Genomic DNA, 25,029 nt, shown 5'->3' with positions numbered 1-25,029 from the left:
ATTTTTCCGGGGCAAAAGCCCCACCCAAAACATATTTTGTCCATATCTTGCAATTTCTCTACCCCGTGAAACGTGTAGACATTACGCCGATTCAGTAAAAACATTAATTTGTTCCCCATAACTTTCGGCAAGTTCTACATGGTTTGCTTTTTGAATTTTGACGATCGTGCCCCCCCCCCCTTCCCAAAAAGAAACGTCCCGTATATCCCTTTGATGTATACGTTCCGAATAGAGGTATCGTGGATGGCATCTACAGCAACCAGGAGGGTTCCTATGCCCCTACGTGTCCCTGAAGTTAGTCAATAATTAGCTAAATAATCAAAGCAACAGCTTTCACATGACTGATTCTTCAATGCATTGTTCAAGGATTTTATTCAGGTTTTCCCATATTTTTTGATGGCTTTAAGAGTAGGATTAACGGGTAATTAATTACAGTCGAATGCCTAGACCTCTGCAAGGTTTGTGTTAGATAGAAAAATAATTACTATTTAAACTCCATCGTTCTTAATTTAGCACAAATCTTGCTGTAATTGTATGGCGATGTTTCAAAAAGATACACATCTACGGAGGCTAATAGTTTTTTTTATAGATGATACGCATTATGTCAAATACTTAACAAAAGTCGAGATAAGGATTTGAAAATAAGTTCAGCCACACAGAAACAACAAAATTTTCAGAACTGAAATATTTCGGGAAAAAGGCTCGCCCATGGCCCCTACTCCCTCTATACACCGGTTTGATTTCAAATAACTTATGAACCTCTCTTCATCTGTCACGGTTACCATTGGATGCTAGCCTATTTAATAATTCATAGCACTCAAACTCACCAGTACTTGCCTAGCAGTCAAAGGCTGAGTTTCCGCAGAATGGTCGATACAGCTTTTGAATGGATTAAATAAAGTTTTTTTTTTAACTGAAAGTAAAGGAGCGACATGAAAACTTGAAACGAACAGAAATTATTCCGTATATGAAAAACGCTGTCACCTCCTAAACGCCTCGCGCTTTACGCTAAAGTTAAAAGAGTTGTGAGAAAGAGCCTTTAGCGTAAAGAGCGAGGCGTCGAGGAGGGGACAGCCTTTTCATATACGGAATATTTTCTGTTCGTTTTAATGTCGCTTCTGACTTTCAGCTAAAAAACTGTTTTCTTATTTAATTTCTGAACGCTTTTGAATTAATGCAGGCGCCGTACATGAATAATTAAAACGAAATTTGCATATTAATTTACTTTTTTGGCTAAATGACTCAAAATTTTGATCGGGCGATTCTGAGTACAAAGGGGTGGGGGGGGGGGTAGTTTCCCTCCAATTTTTTGGTTACTTAAGAAGGGCACTAGAACTTCAATTTTGTTTCCCAACGTTTTTATTAGTAATAAATATGCGTAACTTATGAATTAACTTATGTAACGAACTTCTACATTCGTATATTTTTATTAGGTTATGAGGGGGTTCGCCCCCTCGTCAATACCTCGCTCTTTACGCTAAAGTTCGAATTTTGTTCCAATTCTTTAAGAATGAACCCTGAATCATAAAGGGTTTAATTAGAATAAATAGCTCTTATGAAAGTACTAAAAAAAAAACTTTAGCGTAAAGATCGAGGTATTGACGAGCGGGCGAACCGTTTCAAGTTTTAATGCTGCTCCTTACTTTCGGTTGAAAAAACTTGTTTGTTTTTTTTATTTAACTTCTGATCGTTTTTAAATAATGCTAAGAAATCTGGCTACACCTCCACGGAAAAAATCCCTCCTTTTGACCGATTTATACTCTAGACCAGTGATTCCCAAATTGTGGTACGCGTACCCCTGGGGAGGGGGGTATGCAAAAATCTTTAGGGGGTACACGGCAAGCCAACAAAAAAAACCATTACTCTAGGACTGGCAATTTTATTTATATTTTAGCTTTAGTTTACTTAGTACCGGTAACTAAGAAGGGATACCTTAGATGTGGGTAAAAAGGGGTTACAGTGCCTACATAAGTTTGAGAACCATTGCTCTAGACAATTCAATCCTGGTGAAAATTTATCCCGGACACACCCTTAACATCTGCACGTGTAATGGGAAGAATCTCGTATAGGAATTCTGCCAAATTTCCCCAGTATAAAATTTTTCCTAAAAAATTCACCCCTTGAAAACTTCCCTCCCCACGACAAATTTCCGCCGTGGAAAAATCGCCCCCTCACCCGAAAAATGTATACCTACTTCCCAAAGACAATACTACAGGTAAACAATGGGCAAATTTTGTAACTTAAGACCTTTACCCAGGGGCTGTGGGGGGTCATGAAAACTCCAGTTATATTTATTACGCCTTTTAACTATGCTGAACAAACTGGCTATCCCACAATTTTGATCAGACGATTTTGAGAAAAAGGGGCCGTGGGAGGGGGCCCAGTTGCCCTCTAATTTTTTGATTACTTAAAAAGGGCACTAGAACTTTTTATTTTCGTTCAAATGAGCTCTCTCCCGATATTCTAAGACCACTAGGACGACACTATCACCCCTGAAAAAAAAAACAAATTAACACGCATTATGATCTTTGTTATGACAAAATTCCACATTTCTGCAGAAACCTCTACAGTAGGGTTCTCTGATATGCTGAATCTGATGGTGATTTTCATAGATTTTATTACTTTTAAGGGATGTCCCCCCCCTTTTTTTTATAAACAATCAGGCAAATTCTCTAAGCCTCGTAGCCTTTGATGGGTAAGACTAAACGGTACTTTTAACCAGGGCCCCCCTAAAGAAGTCCAACAAGAAATGCTAGTCAAACGGGAAAGACGCATTGAAAAACTTGTCTTTACAAGATGATTCAATACACCGCAGTAGAGAAATACATTGTATAGCGCGGTTTTATGATATTTAAGAAGTTGTTCTTTGGTGTTTTTTTTTGGGGGGGAGGTACCTAGGTTAGGTTACGTATTTAACATATGCTTTGCCCCCACTCCCTCTAATGTGCAAATATATAGCCTAAATTTGTTTCAAAACTATTATATAGTCATCCTATTTTATTTTATTTCATTAGCATTAACCAAACTTAACTTTTTAGAGGACCTGATAATGCGAAAGTACCGACTAAACTTAATGAAACATATTTGGAATCAGCATAAAAATCCGATTCCTTTGATATATCTATTTGCATCAAAATTTCGGTTTTTAGTTCCGGTTACTACTGAGCCGGATCGCTCTTTACTTACAGTTCGTTACCACGAACTGTTTGATAAATCCGATTGAATTTATAGGCGTGTCACCATATTTCTATAATGTAGCTACATTTTTCAACTGTAACCAGAGCTGTCAGGTATGGATTTTGATGCCTGTCGACGCACGCACTGGTAAACCGAGCCATGATTCTGGCCGTTGAGTAAGGTGTTCGTTAATTAGGCGAGTGTATGGGGGAGCCGATTCTTACCCACTTCCATAAAATGCTCACAATTTCCAATTATATATTGCATTTTTGACGTTTCACTCCCTTTTCCCACTATCCCAAACGAACTTCATGTGCACGTGACTGCTGTTCATCACCAACTAGCCCATGGCAGGTCACCAATTCCCAGAGTATGACTTGGGAAATATAAAGAAACTTACATTACCATCATATCTAATTCAAGATAAAATTTCCGTGTTTGGCCCAAAAATAATCTTCTCATGACAAACAATACACTTGAATGAGTAAGTAGGTTGAAGCCATATTTTACACGAGTGTATAATTAATCAAAAAAGCAGCCCTTGAACCCGTAAGAGATAAAATATGTAAAAAAAAGGAGAAAATTTAAGTATTTTTCTAAAACAATGACCGTTGAGGGCTAAACCGGTGAAATTCTATTCAAATGGAGGAAGATTCAAAAAGAGGACACAGACCGTCTTCGTCTGAACCTGTATCCTCATGCGTTACGAAGAATGCAAACAGAGTGAAATTGACATTTTTGAAATCAGCGAAAATTCGGTAGTCACAATGCTTTTTTCCATTTATTGATGACAATATAAGATTTTTAAAGCCATCCTTTACCAACGCTCTTCTATGAGCAAATCATTTACCTAGATATTAAGATCAAATGAATAATAATGGACAAGTTACATAGGCTTTGAATAGCTGATTGTATCTAATTGTACATTAGTATACTTCTCTAAGACTTCACAAAAAAGAAGAAAAAACATTAGACACACATCCTAAACAGCATCCCTATTAACAACGGCAATTCATCTACACTATTTAATATTTACATGGAATTGTAAAATAATGAGGGCCAAAATGCTGCATGTGATAATTCTAACCCAAAATAAACGAGCATATTGCTTTGCGAATCTTATTTGGAACTCTGAATGAACAGTGGAAAATGCCTATACTCTCAGAGACTGGAGCAACTTTTTTTTTTTTTTTACAATATCGACATTCTCTTTAGTACACTTTGTTGCAGATAGGCACGTAAGCGTATATCTGCTTCGATTGGAGACGAGTGGGTGGATTCAGAGAAGTAAGAGAGTAATGAACACACCGCTGATAATCTCACCACAATCTTCTCGATTTGAACATTCTCGGCAAACTCATGACAAAAATAAACCAAAGGAGAGCAGTTCGTCAACAACTTCTGTAGCCTCAGCAGCTAATACCAACATTAATAACATCAAAATAAGGTGGATGCCTGATTGACAGCCAAAAAATGATCGACGATTGACCTGGGTCTTAATATATTTCTTTCCTTGAATGGGACATCTTAGGACTAGCAGAGCAAAACTGGTTTACCTGTTTGGCTATATAATTGATGAATTTTGAATGTTTTTGAAAAACTACTGAAGTATATTTCTCATATAAAAATCACGGCAAAATAAGACAAGTCAGTGATTACGTTATTACATTTTCGTTAATACAATCAAATCAAGCAAAGACAACAAGTAAATGGGACAATTTCAATAATAGATTTTCTTGCCAACATCCCTCAAGTAACTACAGGAAGATTTTGAACGACTAGAAAAAGAAATACGTCTCATTGTTATTTATTATTCTCCATAATTTCCGCTCTTCAAAATATTTTTGACATGAAAAGCTCGAAAATTCAAAAAGGCACAGAGCAGATTGTGGCACCAGATAATATTTCAAGGGGGTCGAAACCTTAAAGGAACACCCTATCTCGTCCGTAAATACTTTTTTAGTTTGTGCGGCCGGATAATTTACATTTTATGGGGACGGTCTTGCCAACACTTGTAGGTCTTGAATAAGACACCTAAATAAACGACATAAAATTAGAAGCCGGCACCCAATTTCCCGGAAATCTTAGAAAAACTATTTTGCTTCTCCCGTTTTGTGCCGGAGGGATATTTAGACATAAACTCATCATTAGAAAGTGTTGTTTTTTTATTGAAAAGAACAGTTTTCTTTTTAAAGTTCAGGAAAGGACCGTCCCTAAAAATACTCTAGCATACCTGCTTGGAAAACATTAGAAATCGCCTTAAAGGAAGTATCATTTCAGACAGCTTTTGGAGTTCCCTTGGTTGAAAATCTTGTCGAAACAACATGCATATTGTTCATGCTGAAGATACATTTAACAAACAGCGCTTTGCTAAAAATAAAATTACGGAGATGGTTTTCTTTTTTTAAACTAATCTCTCGTCGGCTTTTCGAATTGTAGACACTTAGATCCCTATTAATGTTTACCAAATTGCTTTAGGAATCCCATGTGGTGACATTGTCTACAAACCGTGTCTTTCAGACGGTCAGCCGACGCTGAGACCCACAAAATGATTTTTAAAACATCGAATCCCTCAAGACGTAATCTGCTAATCCACCTGGCAACATGTCCATTACTGTTTTATCTAATGCAATTACTGTAGCACGTAATTAAGCTATTTAATTAGAATTCCGTCGACATGCATTCTTCCAATACAATCATTCTGGAGAATGAAACGATCATAGTTAAAGTTTTTCTGAGTTATTTACGACAGGCCCCTTTTAAAAGAACATCCCCTTTGAGGATCCATACCTTGTGAAGTTTTGATTTTGCCTGTTTTTGTTTAACATTCCCTCGACTGCCGTTGCTGCCGATCGCAGTTTATTTTAGTGGGCACTATACACGCTTACTTATTTAGGAACACATTTTAAAACCAAAAAACTTACCAACCTAATGATACCAAATTAGAAACAGAGCGGATGAATCAATCTAATTTGCTCAGCTAAAATAAGCAACAAAAAATGCACATCCCTCAAAATTTAGTTTGAATAGGCTGAGTGGCATACTTGGAGTTTCCAACACAACACATTTTTTTCTTCGAAGACAATTACTTTCGATCTTACTAGTTCGTATTGCCAACCAGTCTTCTAACGTTGTTGTCCAAAGAAGTCAAAAAGACCAGTTAATGCTCACAATTTATTTACTGTACAAAACAAGCATCTCCTATTCAATAAATCCGTGGAGAACAAAAAATATCTGTACATTCGCGCATTTATACACATAAAGGAAATGCACCTGTCAATAACAGATGGGAAAGGGGGGAACGCCTAGTCCACCAATTCACGAACGCTCGACCGCACGATACGAAAACAAAAGAAAAATCTACAAATAAATTTTAAAATTATATATATATATAAAAAAGCACTCTGAGATACATTTAGATATCGAATTTCGTCAGACGTTCAAAATTTACAATTCGACTATCTACAGAATCAATGAACAAAATCACAGGCTTTCTATAAAGAATTCTTTGTACCTTTCCAAAAAGGGGGATAATCAATCGTATCGTTGAACGGTGACGAGTACTGCAAAAACAGACATAAAATTGAAGTCACCATTGACAATCATGAATAAGACTTTCAGCTCAAAGAGCTGCAGGTGTTATTCTTCATCAAACGAGACTGAAAACAGTAAGAGGTAAAAGCAAGTTTTTTTTTTATTTTCAGTTTAATAGAAAAATTCGAGTATCTGAACTTCAGAAACATAATCATATTTTAATGTAAATTATTAAGCTTTCATCAGTTACTGTTTTCTGCTCCGCCTGATCTTTGCTTTTGGACATCGAACAAACGCCCAAATGTTTCTGACGCACAGCCATTTCAAAAACTTGTCAAATCCGGCAACGCTGACCAGAGTAAAATAAATAATCTTTAAAAGGATCACAAATATTACGGTGTACAAGAAAACAAAAAGTTGCAGTCGTGTACTTCCATTTTGAGGTAAAAGAATAATGAGGAGTTTGGTGAAAGTACAACCTTTATAAGAAAATGAAGGTTCCCATTTCCACCTCAATGCTAGAAAAACACAAAAACTAACCTACCAGAATTTTTTTTGATAATAAAATAATTAACTTCAAAGGCAAAAGAAAAGCTACGAATAGAGAACTTCCAAATTCTGAAATAAACAATTGTATAAGCATAGAGATGGTGGAAATGGGAGCAACAAAAAAAGAGAAAGAAGAAAAAGAACCTATCACTGGTTTGAAAAAACGGTGCAAAACCGCAATTGGCCAAGCCTTTCCAACAGACTAGTGTTAGTAGACAAACAGACAGAGAGCCAGCCAGGTTAACAAACACTGAAATCACAGCACTGAAAACTTCTTTGCTCGACTGCTTGTTTGAGATTCGCTCTTGAACTTGGTCCCAAACAACTCCATAATAAAAAAAGGAGAAAAAACACGTCGAGTTTTAGTTAAAAACACACAACTGGAACACTTTATTATCTTGTACTCACAGGTAAATAATTTGTGTTGCACAATCAAGCAAGCTTCATCCACATTTGCTGGAACAGAGACACCATAAGATGAGAAATAAGCGTCAGCTGCGGCTTCAGAAAATCATGTGGTTATAGTTTAGACCGTGTTTAGGTTTACAAGTCTTTTTTATGAATGAGATCACAGCACAAAAATCGAGGATCGATATCCTCAGGCTTTCCCCACTTTCAAGGGGAGGAGTCTCTTGGAGGAAACTATGGGAAGATCCAACACATCTTATGTCAAGGAATTAAGGCAGTCAGGTTGCTTCGAATCCTTCCCCTGGTTTCTAACAAGGGGGCTTCTCCCCCATCTATCACCAACAGGTGAGCCACTCGACGCCAGCCTAACTAGCGACGAAAGCAGCCATATGCTCATATGCAAGGATATTGCGCGCGTCCATTGCAAAGTCTAGCTTGCAAGAAGAGTCGCTATAATCAAGACCAGGAGAGGATGAAGGTGTTGAAACATATGATGACGAAGATGGTGTTGGAGAGAGTTGTGCCAATCGTATCGACTCAGCAATCTGACGCTCATCATAAAGGACGCAAATAGAACCATTCTCACCAATTCTATAAGACACTTCAGATGGATCCACCCACATTGTTAACTCACTTGGAAACAGGGTATACAGGAAAGTCGCTGGTATACCCGAGTCTTCACCTGCCTGAGCAAGTAAAGGGTCAATTTTCCCGTTAATCCTTATACACCTGTATCCTGATCCTTTACAGGGCCTTTCAGGAAACCAATGGTCCCTGTATCTCAATCTCAGGGTTTCAATTATATTTTCTCGTAACATGTCTAACTGATGTTGCGGAATGGCGGCCGCGGTTTTCTTCAACCTGACCAGGCTGACAAGAAAATTGGCAGCAGATGTCACTTCTAATCTCATTTTTATTTTTCGCTTTGAAACAAATCACAGCTCTATCTTTCTGCAAGTCAATGAAATCGATTTTGGGTGGCGACAGAAAATACCTGGAAGGAAAATAAAATATTATTTTTAGAATTGTTTTCATTATTCATAAATTTGACATGACTAGGTAGGAAAATGGAAAGTGGTGCAAGAAGAACCATAAAAAGTTGAGGGACTCTATAGGATATACTATTAAAATAAACTGCAAGTCACATATGCCGTTCGCCTTTCAAACAATTGAACGACAAATTTTGTTATTTAAAAGATAGATCTAATCTTATGACTTTTGCCCACCCTATTGGGGGACGACTTTCTTTGCGTTAGGGGGAACCTTCTTATGTTCTAGCCATAGAATGGAATTAAGCCATATTCTTCGTAGAGGTTATTGTTTGACACAAGGTAAGTCAAATGAGCACCTTGGACCAGGGACGTAGACAAGACTGCATTTTCTAGTTTCACTATAAGTTCACTTTAAGATAAATGATTCAATTAATCTTTACCGTTCTTCTTACAATAAAGGTGATTTAGCTACCATATACTGGTAGAGGTTTTGATCTTTGGGTGCTGTTTTTCAACCAGAAGTAATTACTTTTGAGCCGCATTACCTAACCTTAAGACGGGAGGAACCCTGACGAAGAGGAGCAAAATATGAAAAGAAACATATCTTTAGATACCTATGTAAATGGAGACATCCTATGCAATGGGGAATCCTGTCTCCATAAATGGAGACAATCATTTTTCAGTACAATTTTAGACGAGGGACATTTTGCTATCTTCGAAATTAGTTTAGCTATTTTGGAAAGTGGTTGAGACAAGTGAAACTGTAATGAATTAATTTAGAGCCTCAACCCCCCCCCCCTCCCCACCAGGAAAGTATTTTGAAGCATCTGCCTCCACCCCTTGCTTCTCCAAAAGAAATTTGACGAGCTTGGACAAACTTTGCGTTATGAAAGCGAAACTTAGAGAAGTAGATCTGAAGTAGGCTAGTCTACAAATGAAACCCAAACAATTCCTGAGGACTATCGCGGGGTTCATTCCTCATTTGTGGACGAGTGAGAATGAAAATTCGTTGTAACACCAGATAAAGCATATTATATGGACATTTCGGGGAAAATTTAGACTGGGAGGACAACCTTGGTACTATTTTGAATTTGTCCCTATTATATTATGGTTATGTCCTATTAAATATCCCAGTTATTCGTAGTGATGGACCTGACTTAATGGTCTAGAATGCAGAAATTCTTTTCCTTGAAATAAACATTCTTAAAGGGGAGAAGAGAAAAGTGAAAGAGTAGGTAAGTCGTCAGTGTCGTAGATTTGAGAAAATTTAAGGGAAAATATATTCTACAATACCTAGGAAGCATATTTGTCGTTTTTTGCCACTTTTCCCAATGGAAATACCAAGACGGCATTTTTAATCAAAATACCCCAAAACGCTATTTTTAAAAATTTAGAGGGAGCACAACCCACCCCCTTTGACGCCCTTGGTAAAGACAGCATCATTTAAACCTTGGTTCGGACTTGAGATTCATGAACTGGCCATGACTGCGTACTAGTTTTTTTTTTTACTATGTCATCGAATCCTACCAATAGTCAGGGAAGTGCAGAAAGAGGCTACTCTAAAAGGAAATTTAACTTGCTCTACAATGATGTCAGTTTTCGCTGTCTTGTGCAACAATAACTTTCTATCTTAAACAACAAGGGGCCAATAAAAATTTTCAGCACGTAATCGGTTATTTGGAAGTATTTACAAGCAATCAGAGGCTATTTATAAGTAATTAATTAAGTTAATATACAAGTAATAGTAATCCATTTATAAGTTGTTTAATAGCCAAGAAGCTATTTATAAGTAATTCCAGTGTCAGGCAACGTACTGCAATAGTGGCACACTCGTCCCTAAGCATATATGCAACAGCCCAACCACAATACTTTGTTTTAAAACTCTAAAGACCCTTCAAATCAAAAGCAACGCTTTCAGGAAACAGGCAAACTTCACGTCTTGTGGATAACCCTCTGAAAATGAAACAACAAAAAACAGAAATTATTAAAAAAAGATGCTTTGAAATAAAATATAAAGCATTAAACTTAACAAGAACAAAACGTATCCTATAGGAGCCTCCCCCCCCCTTTGTGCTAAGTTTAACTAAGTCAAAATAATACCAGTTGATAAGTGTAAGCATTATTTCCCGCTAGCCTTTCAAAAACTGGAAAGTGTTGGAATATCTTTTCTTATGACCTCCCACCCTATTGGGGACAAATGTTTTTCGTTAGGGGAAGACCCTTCTTTCGTCATAGACCTCTTGAGTAGAATCAAGCTATAATTTTCGTAGAGGTTATTGTTTGACAACGGTGAAAGGAGCACCTTAGACTAGGGATGTGCGCAAGGGAAGGGACTCCCCCCTGGAATCCTACAATTTTCTGAACTTATGGCACCTTTTGATGTTGCAAAACCATACCCGACCATTGTAATTACAATGGCTTCCAATTAGACAACTGTAAGGCCAGGGGTATATTCGAAGAAAACTAAAATTCTGAAAACTGAAGCGCAATGCTTAATTATCCCCCCCCCTCCCTTGATAAATAAATACATAGCTAACTATGTATATTTCCATTATATTTTGCAGTACTGAACGGCTGTAACACCCGATTGATCTTGATCTTATCATCAGGGCCTTACAACCAATCATCATTATAAATAATGCAGGTTGTGTGTTCGTCTATTGGGTGGGGAGGAAGTAAATTGAAGCAAAGCGATTAAAGGACTAAGATAAGTAAGTGTCCATGATGGTTTTAAAGTAGTTTCCAAAAAATTTCAGGGTTTCATTCCCCTGGTATTGACAATTATTGACAGTTTTCAATCACTTGGTTAAAACCAAAATTTAAACGTTCTCAGAGAGTACATTTAATCGATTTTTTCCTAAAAGCAAAATTAAGAAAATGGACTAGTCCATTTGATAAAAAATCAACAGTAATCGGTCCATTCATTGCTGGTAAAAGTCAAATGGATATTTTTGAAAGTTGACAATTAATATTAATAATACAACTGGCAAAAAAGGCATTTAAATCCATAGTCAACTATGAAAAAATATTAACTTTGAAAAAATGTCAACTATGAACTTTTAAATCAAAATAAATTTTTAAAATCCGGTTTTATCAGTTATAATTATCTGATCTTGACAGGGATAGGGCGCTTAATCATTGTGTTATGCGAAAATACAAGGTACTCCTGTACTAAACGGACTCTTTTTATATACTGCAATGGAAACCTGTCACGAAAAACCCGTTTTTGACGGATTAATTCAAGACATCGCTATAGAGCAATGCAATGTATAGCGTGGTTTTCATTGTGTATATGATACTTAAACTGTTGTTTTTTGGGGTATAGGGGGGAGAGGTACCTAGGTTAGGTTACGTAACAATAAAGGCTATGCTTTACCCCCCCCCCCCTAATGTGCAAATATATAGCCCAGATTTATTTCTAAACCATTATATATTCATCCTATTTTATTTCATTAGCATTAACCAAACTAGCACTATATGAAAGAGTCTGTTTAATACAGGAGTACCTAATACATCTCATAATAAAGGCATCTGAATTAAGACAAAGTGGAGCAAAAAATGAAAATGCACGCATCGTTAAGGACAATTTTCCATTAGTCTTCATAAGTATCCTAGTCCAGAATTCTCCTATGTAAAAGGGAACAAGTATTATTCAAAAAATTTTCAGATGAGGGGCTTTTGTAAATCCTGGAAATTGGCCGAGATAGGTGAATGTAAATTTGATGAAATTCTAGAAGAGGACTTTTGATAATCTATGAAAGTGCCAGAAGAGTGGAAATATCTACCTCCACCCCTTCCCTCTCCAAACAGCCTTTATGCAAGTTTGAACAAACTCTGAATCTTCAGCAATTTTACCAATCAGAAGTAGCATACTGATGAGAACTAAACAAAGTCATAAGTCATCTTTTTTAAGTCCAGAATTATATAAAGATTTGGAAAAAAACTTCGGTACTTATTTAGTAACCGGTAAACACGTGACAATTGTATTGAAGATCAGATAGACATTTTACCGGGTAATGCCTAGACGCTTTAAAACAAAGGGTTTCCACTCCGGGAACTATATTTAAACCTTAGTTTTTGGTGTTAAAGGGACAAAAAAGGGGAACCTAGGTTAAATTACGTATTTAATATATGCTATTTTAACCCCCCCTCCCCTGTGCAAATATACAGCCCAAATTTGTTTCTATACTGCTATATTTTCATCCCATTTTGTTCTATTTCATTAGCATTAACGAAACTACAGTTCTCGCGTGTTTATCAGTTACTAAATAAGTACCAAAACTTGTCAAATTGAAGTCTTCAGGTTTTTGGAACCTAGTAAATCAGGATTGTGCAGACATATGACGTAAAACACTTTCTTTGTGCCACATTTATGCAGAAGGCTAGTTGCATCTATTTCTGAAGATTCTAATTTTATAATGTGAAGATTGTAAAAGGTCATCAAAGGTCAGTGCACTTTTGAGAGGGAAGAGGTAAGTACTTCAAGATACCTTCCAAAGTTCCACCAAGAATTATTTACAGAATCAATTTGAATAAAATTTTTAGAAAGTGAATAACCTCAATTTTCAGTTAATCTGTTTCCTTTTCTTTGGTTTTAGTACTGAAAATGCAATTCCTGTTATTTGAGTAGAATTTTGGGTACTAGAATTTCTATTAACCGGACTCTTTTATATAGTGCTAATGAAAAGTGAAATAAAATAAAATGGGATGACAATATAATCGTTTAGAAACAAATTTGGGCTATATATTTGCACATTACGGGGGGGGGGGGTGTCGGCAAAGCATAGCATATATTAAATACGTAACCTAACCTAGGTACCAACACTTTAAATATCGTATACGCAGTTAAAACCTCGCTATATATTGTATTTCTCTACAGCGGTGTCTTGTATCATCCCGTAAAAACGGTTTTTTTAACACGTCTTGAGTTTGAGATATAAAAAGAGTCCGGTTAATAGAAGAGTACCGAATTTTCAGCCATATTTGTTTTTTTCTAAAGTTAGGGAATATATTTGCTGATCTTTGAAACCTTATAAAGGTTGAGCCAAGTTATGAAGCTGAACAGTTTTGTTGTACTTAATTTTAGCAGATCTATTTAAATTTGGCAAAACAATATTTTGCCTTAATTTTCAGTTATTAGTTACTTCTTCTCTTGCTTTAGTTCTGAAAATACAATTCCTGTCATTTGAGTAGGCTAGAATTTAAAGCCATATTAATATTTTTTTTCAAAATTTAGGAAATGTAGGGTAAAAACCAGTATCTAATTGAGCAAAATCATGTAAAACTAAAACCCTTACATCTTGTTACCAAAGAGGAATTGGGAAAAATTGTTTAAAATTAAGCACTTGAAATTATTAGTTTATTGATTTATCTACAAGGACCTTTTTTTTTGGAAATACTAATTATTCTATTTTGATGTATATATCCTTTTATTGTTTCAGTTTTATTTACATATTAACAAACAGCCGACTTTCTTCTGATTCTATAAATGTAACTTTTATTGCTTGATATTTATTCTTTAAATCACAAATATTAGAGATATTTTTTCTTTTAAATTGCTTGTCAAAACAAAGACCACATTTTTAATTGATGCTGACAAATTATTGATGAAAATTTGTCCAAGGCGGGGTTCTTGTTACTGCCCTTACACTGCATCATGCTATAGTAAAAGAGGGGTGGCCCAAAAGTAGAAAAAAAAAACAAAGAAAAAGCCATTTTCCTATTTGCAAATATCTTTAAAAGCTTGTGGAAGTCCTGGAATTCACTTCCATCAGAAATAGTTGCAAGTACCTCGGGTCCAGTCTTTCAAAAGTAGTTTAGCCTCTACAGATTTCTATACTGGGTCCTATCACAATCCATTTTGAGAATATTTTTACTTTTGTATTAGCTGATTTGTGACAGTGTGTTTTCAGTTATTTTGTAGGCTTACTTTTTGGTAGGTTTCAATTATTGACAGATATGTTTTAGTAAAGTTGGTATGCTATTGTATGTTTCAGTAATATTGTTTTCAATGTTTTAGTTACTGTATGTTTTTGTTATGTCATTGACATTGTTAGACTTTTTTATAATTGTTTAGTGCGACAAGCTTGTTAAAGCTTACCGTATCTTGGTATTAATAAATTGGGATTGAGCAAAGCTGTGAAGCTGAACACAATTTTGTTGTAACCTACTTCATTTAAGCAGAAGATCTATTTTGCAAGGTTTCACTATTATAACATACAGATTCTTAAAGGTCATCAAAACCCAGGGCCTTCTAGAGGGAGAAGGGGTGGAGGTAGGTACTTCAAAATACCTTCCCAGGACAAACTTTGGAAAATTTATGGCAGTTCATATTATTGACTTAGAAATAAAGTGAACATACCACTCAATGTCTTTTTTATGCATTTTTTAAGAATATAATAATCACTTATCGAAAATTGGAATTTATCCACCCCCTAACCTAAGTAACCCCCCCAAAAACAATAATTTGTGATCCATTTCTCTATTGCAAATATCCATTTGACCAGTTTCCTTTAGTGTTTCCTGATACAGTATATATTGGTGTCTAGCATAATGCATAAGTATTGGGGGGGGGGGCTAAATTTGAATTTCCAATAGAAGCGATTATTATAGGCTATTCGTAAAGAGCATAAAAAAGGCATCGAGTAGTAGGATATGTTCACTTTATTCGTAAGTCAAATAATATGAACTGCCAAAAATTTAACCATACTTTGGCCTGTAGACCCATCCCTGAAAGTTTCATTTCCCTAACCCTTTCGAAGATAGCAAAAAGTAGCTACAGTGGAAATTTACTGGAAAATGAGATAGTGGGATCTGCAGACTAAAGAATGTCCCAGAAAGTTATTTTGAAGTAACTACCTCCACTCCTTCTCCCTCTAGAGAACAATGGCATTTGATGACCTTTAAAAAATCTTTCATGTTATAAAAGTGAAACTTCTGTAACTTAAATTAAGTACAATAAAGGTATTTTGAGCTTCAAAAGTTTGCTCAATCCCAATATGAGGTTCTAAGATCTGCAAAGTAGATTACATTTCCTAAATTAGCAAAAACCCATTGATGTGGCTTAAATCTCGGTAAAGTTCTACGAAATCATATGATTGAGTTAGGACTGAAGTGAATACACCATTCGATGCCTTTTTTATGCTGATTACGAATATAATAAGCATTTCTATCGTAAATTAATTTCAGCCCCCCCCCCTCTATATGCCAAGGCCGGGTTTGGTTAGGTATAGCCTAGATAGGGGGGGGGGGCTGTAATTCATTTACGATAGAAAAGATTATTATATTCGTAATCAGCAGAAAAAAAGGCATCGAATGGTGTATTCACTTTAGTCCTAACTAAATAATATGATTTCGTAGAACTTTACCTAAATCTCTACTCAAATAACAAGAATCGCATTTTCAAAACCATAATCAGAGAACAAGAAACTGAAAATTAAGGTAAAATAGCCTATTGTTTTGTCAGAATTTCCATAGGCTAGGCATACCTACCTGTCAAGTAGGCAAATTTTATAATTAAGGAGTATATTTTTGGCCCTATATTCATTACTGAAAGCTTTATTTTCATAACCTAACCCCTTTCAAAGATAGCAAAAAGTAGTTTGTCAGAAGTTTTACCAACATTTTCCATCTTTGATGAAATTTCTCTAGGAACTGATTTTAATTGCAAGAAAGGTGGTTTAAAAATTCTGTTACACAAAAAAGAAATGTTACCTGATGTTAACTTCCAATTTCCTGAATACTTTTCTCAGCCCGTTAATTCTGATGGTAAATCACTCCTTCAACATTCACCGATGTTATCTCAATAACTTTCTCATCTCGACTGAAACGTGTGCTATCGAACGTATAGAAACATGGCCGTTCCTTTGTTGAATTAGCCAATGAGCAAAAAGCAACTTTATTCTTATTGGTGGAAAGCCGGTTTCGAGGACATTTGGATTTTTATATTATGCTGGCGTCAACTTTTATATACCATAAGGCGACCCTTGTAAACAAAGCAAGTTATAGCAAATATTTAAGTTTTGACTATACCATAACCAGAAAGCTCCCTGTGATAATTTTTTTTTTACTTTAATTGAACAAATTGTAAAAAAACACAAGCTATATTTAGTAGGTCTATTCAACAGGAAAATATTCATTCTCGAAAATGGGGGAGGGGAATTCCCCAATAAGGTCTGTCCAATGACCTAATCTACAGGGAGAAGTATTACCCTGGGAAGTTACTAGTCTCATAGTCCCGTCCCCCTTAATTGAAAAAAATGCAATATATATTGTATCTAGCGTAAAACCCTGCTTAAATCATCCAAGGTCAAACTCTCAAATATGCACACCAGCAAGCAAGGAAGGATCCATTCTTTAATGGAATATTTCCCCCTATGAATTGGATGTTATTGTTGCAAAAATATTTCTGCTGGTACTTGTGTCTTATGGCCACCACATTCATGATCTGTTGAGAAGTAGTTTGATTAATGCTAATGAAATAAAACAGACTATGATGAAAATATAATGCTTTATCAACAAAATTATGAAACCTACAACAAAGAATTATGGAAGGGGGGCCGCCCAGACCACATTATATTAAATACATAACCTAACAAATACAATCCTAGCCAAGCCGATGAATTCCTCGCCCAAGCCCACATCCCGGTGAAAGAAGCTACGAGCCTGGCAAGCGACAGGTCAACGTGGAGGCGCCTGGTCTCATCGTTCTCTACGCCGAACCCTCGGCAGGAGCCTTAAGTAAATATCTTAATAAAATAAAAGTAGATTCATTAGAATCTTCATTTTATGCTCCTTTTCACTGTAATGCTTGTTAACCTGTCAAGGAAAACCCTCCCACCACCCTGATGGTCCCACACATGTTCCTTCGTTGTTTACCATCTCGTGATGCCGTCATGCAGTCTTTGATAAAACGAGTTTGTTAAATTCTCGGCTCGTGAAAACCACTAAGTGTTATTAGATAAAATGTTATTTTAACATGTTCATAAAAAATGAAAAACGTGAAGGTGTGATTTAAGGAACATGCTGCATATTATACAGTAACAATTTTATTGTTTCAGTACTTTCTTTTAGTTCGTATATATCTTAGGGCAATATCTGGGACCGTCAGGGGGGCGGGGTGGGGGTGCTACCATTTCATCTAACCGTCACAAGCGCTAAACGTCATTTCGTCGACAAGGAAAATCCGTCAGAACCACTAACCGTCAGAACGTCAACAGTTATAACATCCAAAAAAATTTATAAGTTTATATAATAGTAACAAGTATATAATAGTTTAGAAACAAATTTCAGCTATATATTTGCACATCAGGGGTGTGAGGGTAAAGCAGAGCATATATTAAATACGTAACCTAACCTATGCACCTCCCCCCTCTAAACCCCAAAAAACTAAAGTTTTAAAATTTAATATGTTATAACAGATTTTGTCGATGTTATGACTGTCGACGTTCTGACGGATAGCGATTGTGACTGTCGATGTCCTGACGGTTAGTGGTTCTGACGGATTTTTTGTCTATGTTATGACGGATTTTGTCGATGTCCTGACGGTAGTGGTCCTGACGGCTTCCCAGTGGGGTGTTGTCCATTGCCACGTTAGCGACATAGCATAACGTAAAGAATCTAATGGTGCTAGTTTATTTGGTATTTGTGATTTATCCCTACCACACTCAGAAGTGAAGTTAGGTTATTCATAATGAAATATATCACAATCTGATGAAAATACAATGCTTTAGTAAAAAAATTATGTACACTACAACAGAGAATTATAGAAAGCAGGCCACCAAGAACGCATTATACGAAATAACTAACCTAACTAACTCTATATATTATATATTTAATTAAAACGTACCTATATAGTAGTTAGTAGTAGCTACATAGTACATAGTAGTCACTCGAGCTAAGCTAATTATGACTGAAAGGAGACAGAGACACGGTTTTAAACAGGTCAAGAACTTGAGCGTGGTCGGGATAACAGACAAGTACCGTTTATTTTATTAAGATGTTTTCTTCTGTGGAACCGCCCAACTAGAATCTTACTACCCACCCCCCATAAACTTTGCAACTTATGCGGAATTTCTATTGATACATTGATCAGGCTAATATTTTCGTATTTTACAAAACCCATTTTTTCCAACATAATACCTAACCAAAATACAAACTAAATGTTTAATTAAAATATAGCTACAATGTAGCTTTCCACCGAGCCGAAGCTAATTGTCTGGTGTAAAGACCGTGAAAACCGGTTATTGTCTCATGTTCCCAATCCAAATTCTCGAATGTGTACCATATAATACGGAAGTACCCTTTTGTATATGAGGGGTCCTCTGGAGTGAAGAGCAAGAATGTCAACCCCCTTCCCTGCAGGAGCCCAACTATTATTAATATCGTTTGATCGCCAGTAGAAAGGGGGGTCCGACTCGTGACAGCACCACGTGGTTTATGGTTTTCTCACTGAGAATGAAAAAACAGAATTTTCTCACTTGAAAAAACATGAATTTTCTCACTTTGATGGATGTTTTTTTGGACGGTTATGTGTGTTGGTCAATTTATTTGATGTTTTTCTTGGATGTCAACATCAATTCATGTCTGTTTTATGGTTTTGTCAGTGAGAATGAAAAAACAGGAACTTTCTCACATTTATGGATGTCAACAGCAATTTATGTCTGTTTTATGGTTTTTGTCAGTGAGAATGAAAAAACAGGAACTTTCTCACTTTTATGGTTGTTTTCTTGGATGGTTATGGGTGTTGGTCAATTTATTTGATGTTTTTCATGGATGTCAACAGCAATTTATGTCTGTTTTATGGTTCGTTGTCAGTGAGAATGAAAAAACAGGAACTTTCTCACATTTATGGATGTCAACATCAATTTATGTCTGTTTTATGGTTTTTGTCAGTGAGAATGAAAAAACAGGATTGCCTTTCTGCGATGTATTTTAACTTTATGCCTTATCTATGGGATGGTTTTTGTCAATAATACTTTAAATAATTGATGTGAATATCTTTATATTTGTATGCTAGACTAATTGAAGCAATTGGTTTTAATAGTATGTGGGGGAATTACTGATCATTGAAGGGGGACCCAACAAACAATCATGGTTTGTTTGATTGATTGGGTAACCTAACATGATAACTGGATTTACACAATCGGCGGGGAATTATTGATTCACGAAGGGGGAATTAAGAAACATTATGGCTTCTTTAATCTTATGTCTGAGGGATAAACGTTCTTTAGGTCAGAGAGAAAAATTAATATTCTATTTTTAAATAGGGCTTCATTGATCTTTAGTGTCAGGAATTAGAAATGACATCACTTGTTATCTTGGAATTATGTGGGAGTCTAAAGAGATAGAAATTCTATTTTTAAATACGGCTTCACTGAGCTTTAAGTCGGAGAGATAAATTGATATTCTAACGAAACCTTAATAGTGTAGCTAGGAAATTTACGAGATGAAGAGATTAACGTAGGAAAGGGTTTCCTAGAAATTTGAAATGTGAAAGCAGATAGATGCCAAAAACAAAAGGAACACGCTGAGATTACGTTTAGGGATTATTTGGGTGAAACGGTTTTAAACATTTTAGGGAATTATTTCGGTGAAACAGTTAGAGACATTTTAAAAGATGATTTTAGAAAGGGTTTTAGAAGAGGTTTTGAGTGTGGTCGTTATAGTAAACAAGTTCTATTTAAACAGTGTCGTGAGGTCCTTTACCCCAACCCCAAAGGGCCCCGATCGCCCTACCCCAACCCCAAAGGGCTTCGATCCCCCCACCCCATCCCCGAAGGAAGCCCCAAGCCCCCAAAGGTCCCCCGGGCTCCCAAAGGACTCTCGGTACCCCATCCCCCCAATTTTTTAAATAATTTTGAATTTTTTAAAATGATATTTTTTTTAACTTTTTTTCGTATCTTAAAATGACATTTAAATGACAATGACGTATCTTAAAAAGAAATTTAAAGTTCAGTTCTAAATCTTTTGGTGGAAGATAGAAAAAGTAATATCATACTTGTGAATATTTTCCCGGAAGATAAAAAGTTCTAGTTCAATTTAAAATTTTCTCAACGAAGTGAAGAAAAATTCAAGCTCTCTTCTGAATTTTACCAAAGAACACAATTCAATTCTAATTTCTCCATATAAAATAAAAATCTTACATTTATGTTATATATTCCAAAATATCATATGAAAATTCAATGTTCAATTCTAATTTTTTCGACGGACTATAAAAGAAGCAATACCATACTAGGGAATTTTTTCCCCGGACAATAAAAAGTGCTAGTTAAATTTAAAATTTTCTCAACGAAGTGAAGAGGAATTCAAGTTCTCTTCTGAATTTTACCAAAGAACACAATTCAATTCCAATTTCACCAGAGAAAATAAAAATCTTCCACTTAAGTTCTTTATTTCACAAAGACATAAAGAAATTTAAAGTTCAATTCTAAATTTTTCGGTGGAAGATAGAAAAAGTAATACCATACCTGTGAATATTTTCTCGAAGAGATGAAAAATTTAAAATACTATTCCAAATTTTTCACAGAAGATAAAAAAGTTCAAGTTCTCTTCGGAATTTTACCAAAGAACACAATTCAATTCTAATTTCTCCAGAGAAAACAAAAATCTTCCACTTCAGTTCTTTATGTCACAAAGACATAAAGAAATTTAAAGTTCAATTCTAAATTTTTCGGTGGAAGATAGAAAAAGTAATACCATACTTATGAATGTTTTCACGGAGGAGAAAAAGTTCTAGTCCAATTTAAAATTTTCTCAATGAAGTGAAGAAAAGTTAAAGTTGTCTACTAAATTTTACCAAAGAACACAATTCAATTCTAATTTCACCAGAGAAAATAAAAATCTTCCACTTAAGTTCTTTATTTCACAAAGACATAAAGAAATTTAAAGTTCAATTCTAAATTTTTCGGTGGAAGATAGAAAAAGTAATACCATACTTGTGAATATTTTCACGGAAGATACTTGTGAATATTTTCACGGAAGATAAAAAGTTCTAGTTCAATTTAAAATTTTCTCAACGAAGTGAAGAAATGTTCAAGTTCTCTACTGAATTTTACCAAAGAACACATTCAATTCTAATTTCTCCAGAGAAAATAAAAATCTTCCACTTCAGTTCCTTATTTCACAAATACATAAAGAATTTTAAATTTCAATTCTAAATTTTTCAGGGGAAGACATAAACAGTAAGTCCATATTTGTGAATACTTTCCGGGATGATAAACAGTTATAGTTCAATTTAAAATTTCCTCAATGAAGTCAAGGAGTTTTCAAGTTCTTTTCTGAATTTTCTCTATGAATAAGAAATTAGTCATTGATCATTCACAAGTATGGTATTACTTTTTCTATCTTCCACCGAAAAATTTAGAATTGAACTTTAAATTTCTTTATGTCTTTGTGAAATAAAGAACTTAAGTGGAAGATTTTTATTTTCTCTCGTGAAATTAGAATTGAATTTTATTCTTTGGTAAAATTCAGATGAGATCTTTGAACGTTTCTTCACTTCATTGAGAAAATTGTAAATTGAACTAGAACTTTTTATCTTCCGGGAAAGTATTAACAAGTATGGTATTGCTTTTTCTATCTTCCTCCGAAAAATTTAGAATTGTACTTTAAATTTCTTTATGTCTTTGTGAAATAAAGATCTTAAATGGAAGATTTTTATTTTCTCTGGTGAAATTAGAATTGAATTGTGTTCTTTGGTAAAATTCAGAAGAGAACTTTAACTTTCTTTCACTTCGCTGAGAAAATTGTAAATAGAACTAGAACTTTTTATTTTCCGTGAAAATATTCCCAAGTATGGTATTACTTTTTCTATCTTCCACCGAAAAATTTAGAATTGAACTTTAAATGTCTTTATGTCTTTGTGAAATAAAGAACTTAAGTGGAAGATTTTTATTTTCTCTGGAGAAATTAGAATTGAATTGTGTTCCTTGGTAAAATTCCGAAGAGAACTTGAACTTTATTATCTTCTGTGAAAAATTTGGAAAAGTATTTTAAATTTTTGATCTCATCGAGACAGATCTGAACTAAAGAGGAAAATTTTTATATTATTTGGAAAAATAGAAATGATCAATGACTAATTTCTTATTCATTGAGAAAATTCAGAAGAGAACTTGAACTTTCCTTGACTTCGTTGAGAAAATTTTAAATTGAACTAGAACTTTTTATCTTCCGGGAAAATATTCACAAGTATGGTATTTCTTTTTCTATCTTCCATCGAAAAATTAGAATTGAACTTTAAATTTCTTTATGTCTTTGTGAAATAAAGAACTGAAGTGGAAGATTTTTATTTTCTCTGGAGAAATTAGAATTGAATTGTGTTCTTTTTTAAAATTCAGTAGAGAACTTGAAATTTTCTTCACTTCGTTGAGAAAATTTTAAATTGAACTAGAACTTTTTATCTTCCGTGAAAATATTCACAAGTATGGTATTACTTTTTCTATCTTCCACCGAAAAAAGTAGAATTGAACTTTAAATTTCTTTATGTCATTGTAAAATAAGGAACTGAAGTGGAAGATTTTAGTTTTCTCTGTTGAAATTAGAATTGTATTGTTTTCTTTGGTAAATTTCAGAAGAGACCTTGAACTATTCTTCACTTTATTGAGAAAATTTTAAATTGAACTAGAGCTTTTTATCTTCCGTGAAAATATTCACAAGTATGGTATTACTTTTTCAATTTTCCAACGAAAAATTTAGAATTGAACTCTAAATTTCTTTATGTCTTTGTGAAATAAAGAACTTAAGTGGAAGATTGTTGTTTTCTCTGGAGAAATTAGAATTGAATTGTGTTCTTTGGTAAAATTCCGTAGAGAACTTGAACTTTTCTTCACTTCATTGAGAAAATTGTAAATTGGACTAGAACTTTTTATCTTTCGTGAAAACATTCATAAGTATGATATTACTTTTTCTATCTTTCACCGTAAAATTTAGAATTGAACTTTAAATTTCTTTATGTCTTTTTGAAATAAAGAACTGAAGTGGAAGATTTTTGTTTTTTCTGAAGAAATTAGAACTGAATTCTCTTCTTTGGTAAAATTCAGAAGAGATCATGAACTTTTTTATCTTCTATGTAAAATTGAGCCTGCTAGTAGTATCTTTATCTCTAAAAATTCTTTTTCTTACATCTCTGACCTTTTTAATAGATATTCTGAACGTTTGACGTTCTAGCATACCCTAAAAATAATGAACACTTAACAAAATAATGCATAAGATATTTTTAATGAAATAATGACAAGTAGAATATTAATATAAAAATAAGTTAAATACATTATTATACATTATTAGTACCCTTGCGCTTCACTTTCCGTCAATTCATCTTTATATTCATTGATGATATTGTCTGCTAATGTCCTTTTTATTCTGCCTACGATTTCACTGTCTATTGTAACATTATTTTTACGTAGATAGCAGTTTTGACACATTGACAAGATATGATTTATGATGTTGGTGTAGCTTTATGCATGCCTTCTTTTTCCCTTTGCTTTCATTCGAATGCTAACACTAGAATGACATCAATAAGATCTATCAACGGCTAACATGCTACCAGAACCATTAGCTAGAAGTTGTCCCTCTTCATCAACTATTATTTTTACGTTGGCATTCTCTTTGAGTACTAATTTCTCTGGTAATGTTACTCTCGCATATCCACCGTTTGCATGATGGAAATTCTTGGGATACTCCAAAGGATTCTAACTTTTCGCTGTCATGACAATGCATGCATACATTTCCAATAGTGTTACCACTTGCACTCGTTTCATAGTTCAGGTATTTCTCCTTGTCAGCATTCAACACGACGATGATTTTATCATGTACACATACTTTCGTCGAATAATTCATCTTCACTTTTTACAGATATGAATTGTGTGTTTATCCTTCCACTGCGTAAAAAATACTAATTTAATGCACGCATTAAACTAGGTAGTGTCGATAACTTGCCATAGAGTACCAATGGGAAAGCCGCGTCGTGCCTATGAACAAGCACAGAGTACGATTGGTAGAGCCGTAAGCTTATTTCATGTCATTTTAAGATACGTAAAAAAGTTAAAAATATCATGTTAAAAATTCAAAATTATTTAAAAAAATGGGGGGAAGGGGTACCGAGAGTCCTTTGGGAGCCCGGGGACCTCTGGGGGCTGGGGGCTTCCTTCGGGGTTGGGGTGGGGGGATCGAAGCCCTTTGGGATCGGGGTAGGGCGATCGGGGCCCTTTGGGGTTGGAGTAGAGGACCTCACGACACTGTTCAAATAGAACTTGTTTACTATAACGACCACACTCAAAACCTCTTCTAAAATCATCTTTTAAATCATCTTTTAAAATGTCTCTAACTGTTTCGCCGAAATAATTCCCTAAAACGCGTTTCGCCCAAATAATCC

The 25,029-nt window shown here is 34.9% G+C and overlaps 2 protein-coding genes across 2 annotated transcripts in view; both read right to left on the bottom strand.

Annotated features, from left to right (window-relative positions):
• Nucleotides 1-25,029, bottom strand: part of Ipk1 (Inositol phosphate kinase 1) — a 334,853-nt gene that overhangs the window by 264,391 nt on the left and 45,433 nt on the right. The gene's annotated exons all lie outside the window — the stretch shown is intronic.
• LOC148950954 (protein BTG2-like) lies at nt 6,338-16,522 on the bottom strand. Its single transcript, XM_089090526.1, has 2 exons — nt 16,374-16,522; nt 6,338-8,662 (listed from the first exon to the last, which is right to left on the bottom strand). Exon 2 carries the CDS (start codon nt 8,577-8,579, stop codon nt 8,034-8,036), a length of 546 nt encoding a protein of 181 aa, XP_088946652.1. The 5' UTR covers nt 8,580-8,662; nt 16,374-16,522; the 3' UTR covers nt 6,338-8,033.

The sequence above is a fragment of the Artemia sp. Qi Xiang Cuo genome, chromosome 6, assembly GCF_049724085.1.
Source record: "Artemia sp. Qi Xiang Cuo chromosome 6, ASM4972408v1, whole genome shotgun sequence".
In the NCBI taxonomy this organism is placed as follows: domain Eukaryota; kingdom Metazoa; phylum Arthropoda; class Branchiopoda; order Anostraca; family Artemiidae; genus Artemia; species Artemia sp. Qi Xiang Cuo.
This window is presented reverse-complemented; position numbering and strand designations above follow the sequence as displayed.